General features: G+C 40.9%; 2 protein-coding genes across 2 annotated transcripts; both read right to left on the reverse strand.

Annotated features, from left to right (window-relative positions):
* Positions 1-851: 851 nt before the first annotated feature.
* Positions 852-1,658, reverse strand: TM35_000031590 (uncharacterized protein; the record flags this gene model as incomplete). The annotated part of the gene is made up of 1 exon (XM_029021926.1): positions 852-1,658. One exon carries the CDS (start codon positions 1,656-1,658, stop codon positions 852-854), a length of 807 nt encoding a protein of 268 aa, XP_028886472.1.
* A 686-nt stretch (positions 1,659-2,344) lies between these two features.
* TM35_000031600 (uncharacterized protein) lies at positions 2,345-3,448 on the reverse strand (the record flags this gene model as incomplete). The annotated part of the gene is made up of 1 exon (XM_029021927.1): positions 2,345-3,448. A coding segment is annotated over one exon (1,104 nt), but the record flags the coding sequence as incomplete, so codon positions are not given.
* Positions 3,449-3,450: the final 2 nt, after the last annotated feature.

The raw sequence follows: 3,450 nt of genomic DNA on the forward strand, positions 1-3,450 counted from the left end.
GAGTACATGATATTCTTTGTATTATTCGACTGATCACTATTTCCCAAATCATCATGAGAAAGAAGCGGCCAAGCATGCTGGTACTGATTATTCGCGTGGAAACTATCCACTTTCCGCCATCCCAAACCCACTTGTACAGGCATTCCCATACGCCGAAGTTGTTGATATCCACTACCCGCCCGCATCATTTTAAGCGTGGGATCACGGAACACAAAAGCACGAGCTTTTCCGCTACGGTGCTGTTCTGGCCGTGCACAGCGAAACATTCTAAAAAGGGAAAAAAAAACAGGATTACGAACGAATAAGAAAAGAAAGAATTCCACCCGTGATACCTACCACCTATAAAAAATAAAAAAAAGGAACAAAAAAAAATTCATCAAATTAAAAAATAAATATATATCAATAATAATGATAAAAATAATACGACGCACATATTCATGTGTACCAGTAAAACAATTGTACCGTCAGTGAGCAGAACAAAAAATTCTGTAAAAAAACAACGGAAACAAAAAAGTAATGGAATTATAAAACAGAACACCCAATCCCAAAGATTCCAGTTAATAAGAAAACGGTGCACACACATCCGCATGTCTATATTTAGAATAAATGTATACCGTCAGTGAGCAGAACAGCCCAGTTTTCTGCACACACAAAACGGGAAAAAGCAAATAATGGAATTATTAGAAAAAGAACACACACACATAAAAGTAAAGAAAAGAAATTTCAATTAAAAGAGAAAGCTGATAAACAGATTATAAGTTTATTTACCCATGGGGAATATACGTGTTTATGATCATGTTAGTATTAACCATTATTATTATTATTATTTGCTCTCAGATGAGTCCCACTGTTCAGTACACAGTAACGGAGAACAACACAGCCACAATCAGTAGCGGTGCTGCAGTGCGCATCCACACAGGATTGAGACTGCTGTCAGCATTACCCTTGTTCTTTACAGTGGAAGCGACGTTGGTGTTAATATCTGAATTGGGTTCAGGAGAAGGTGTTGCGGTTGGTGCTTCTGTGGTAGTGTTCTCAGTGCTCGTCGGAGTAATGGAATTAGTTTCTTGTGAGGCTGATGGGGCAGTTGCAGGAGGTTGCTGGGTAAGATTAGAGTCGGCAGGTGTACTGTTATCAGTTGTGCTGACCGATACCCCTTGATCACCTGGTGATGCTGCAATAGACCCTGGAGGCAATTCAGTTTTGGCCTGCAGAGATTTTAACACCTCCGAACAATTTTTCCCATTTATAATGGTAGCAGAATTATTCCTACAGAACTCGTCGTAAATAGCTTTCGTAATTGGTTCGAAGAGAACAACAATACGCTCCTCCTGACTTCCATTAGCAGATACTTCAGGACTTAGATTGGCGCCTGCTCCCTCGGGACTCTTAACCTCAGTTGATGGATGAGCAGTCTTGTTTATGAATCCCAACTCCGTACAATTTTTTCCCTCAAACGTAAGAGAGCTGTTCTTCATACACTCTTTATACATGTGGCTTGTCCAGTCAAGAAAATGATCCCAATCCGTACCAGTATTAGCCATCACCGCCTTTGGTTGTCCAGCATTAACAGTAGCAGCAGCCGTCATGGTATACCCGCAGGCGCAGCACAGCACAACGGCCAACACACACATCACACGGCGCATCATCATCATCATGAGAGAGACAACAGTTTGTTTCACGTAAAAACACTGATCTAGACAGAAAAAAAATCAAAAAAAAATACCTGAAGTATCAAACATGTTAGGACACACAAATCGATTACCACTAAGGAAACTCACATCACAAAAGAAATACCTACCAGTTAAAGAATGCAATACAGCGCAATAACCTCAGTAAGAGTAAAAACAAAAAAAAGCCCACACTCACAAATATCTCAAAAAAAGGATGAACCACCCAGCAAAATCATCAAGCAAAGAAACAGATATTAAATATTAGCCCAATTTACCCAGTAAACACCGAAATATACACCAACTATGGGTGTAAGTCTATATGTGTATAAACGCAATTATAAATATAAATTCATCTGTTATTATTATTTCTTTTTCACCCACTTCAAAAAACAGTTCATCATCATCATCCTAGTGCAAGCCCAGGTGCACACACACAGAGAGAGTCTCCAAGAGCACACACACACACAATGGAGTACCAATAATAATAATTATAGGATAAACACAGAGAGCAAAAAACACACAAAACACAATATCATTAACATTAAGAAACAAAACAAAAGAAGAAAATCCCAACAGGTGGAAGATTAATTAGACTGTAGGGGATGCATGCAAAAAGAAGAAAAAGAAAACAAAGGATGACCTGAGTCACACCATCACCACCACAACCACAATCAGCACACAAGAATACAGGCCAGTGTAACCACAATCAGTAGTGGCACACGCACCCACACAGAACTGCTGATACTGCTGCTGTCTGCATCACCCCTCAAATTTGGTATTATGGTGTTATTGCCGAATCCAGGGATTGTAGGAATTGTATTGGTGTTGGTGGTAGGTGAGGTTGAGTCCTCGTTACTGGTGGTATTGAGAGTAACAGAGGTCGTGTTCGCTGTGGTGTTCCCTTCTGCTGATGCACGCAGAGTATTGACACCATTTGTTGATTCATTCTCCGCCGTTGTCACATTATCAGCGGTACTGTTGGGCTCTGTGCTCGTGTTACTTAGTGTGTTTGAATCATCAGTAGATAGACCAGATTGAGTTATTTCACTAGGTGATGCATCTGTAGTAGGATGTGGTTTTGAGTCAGTAGTAACATGGGATTCTGTACTTGTTGTACCTGTGACATTTGGTTTTGTATTGTGGTTTTCTTGTTGAAGATCTTGTGTGGTTTCCTTTATCTGTTCTTGTTGTCCTTCAGAACCAATCAGAACTGAACCACCTTTGTGGTTGCTGTTAGAAGAATCTATTTCCTTTTTCTGTGCCCTGTCATCACTAGGCTGACTGATACTAACACCTTTTACAGGAGAAACAGGAGATAGAACAGTTTCTGGTTGACGTTTATTCCCAAGAGCATGACCTTGTGAACTTTCACCCAATTCTCCTTCCACCACTTTTGCCATCTTATCCTCTTTCTTCTCAGTAACAACATTACCATTATCACCTTTAGTAATACCCTTGGATTCGTCAGGATGTTTCTCATGCTTATTAGTCACAGGAGGCACACCACGTTGACCAACAACAACTCCTGGCAAAATATTACCACCATTAAGTTGAGGTGAAAGAGGCATACCATAAGCATCATGAGAACCGACAGCACCAGCAGGACCAGGTTTATGCTGAGGATGTAACTGAGGGGGAATTGTCTTTGGGAAACCTTTAGCACCAGGAACAGGACCAACCATACCAGGAACACCACCAGGACAAGACACACCAGGATTAGCACAAGGATCTCGATGAGCAGCAAAGGTCGAGTGAGGCCCATGTTGTGCGGCAAGAG

Source organism: Trypanosoma theileri, assembly GCF_002087225.1.
Source record: "Trypanosoma theileri isolate Edinburgh chromosome Unknown TM35_Tth_3_V1, whole genome shotgun sequence".
NCBI lineage: Eukaryota > Euglenozoa > Kinetoplastea > Trypanosomatida > Trypanosomatidae > Trypanosoma > Trypanosoma theileri.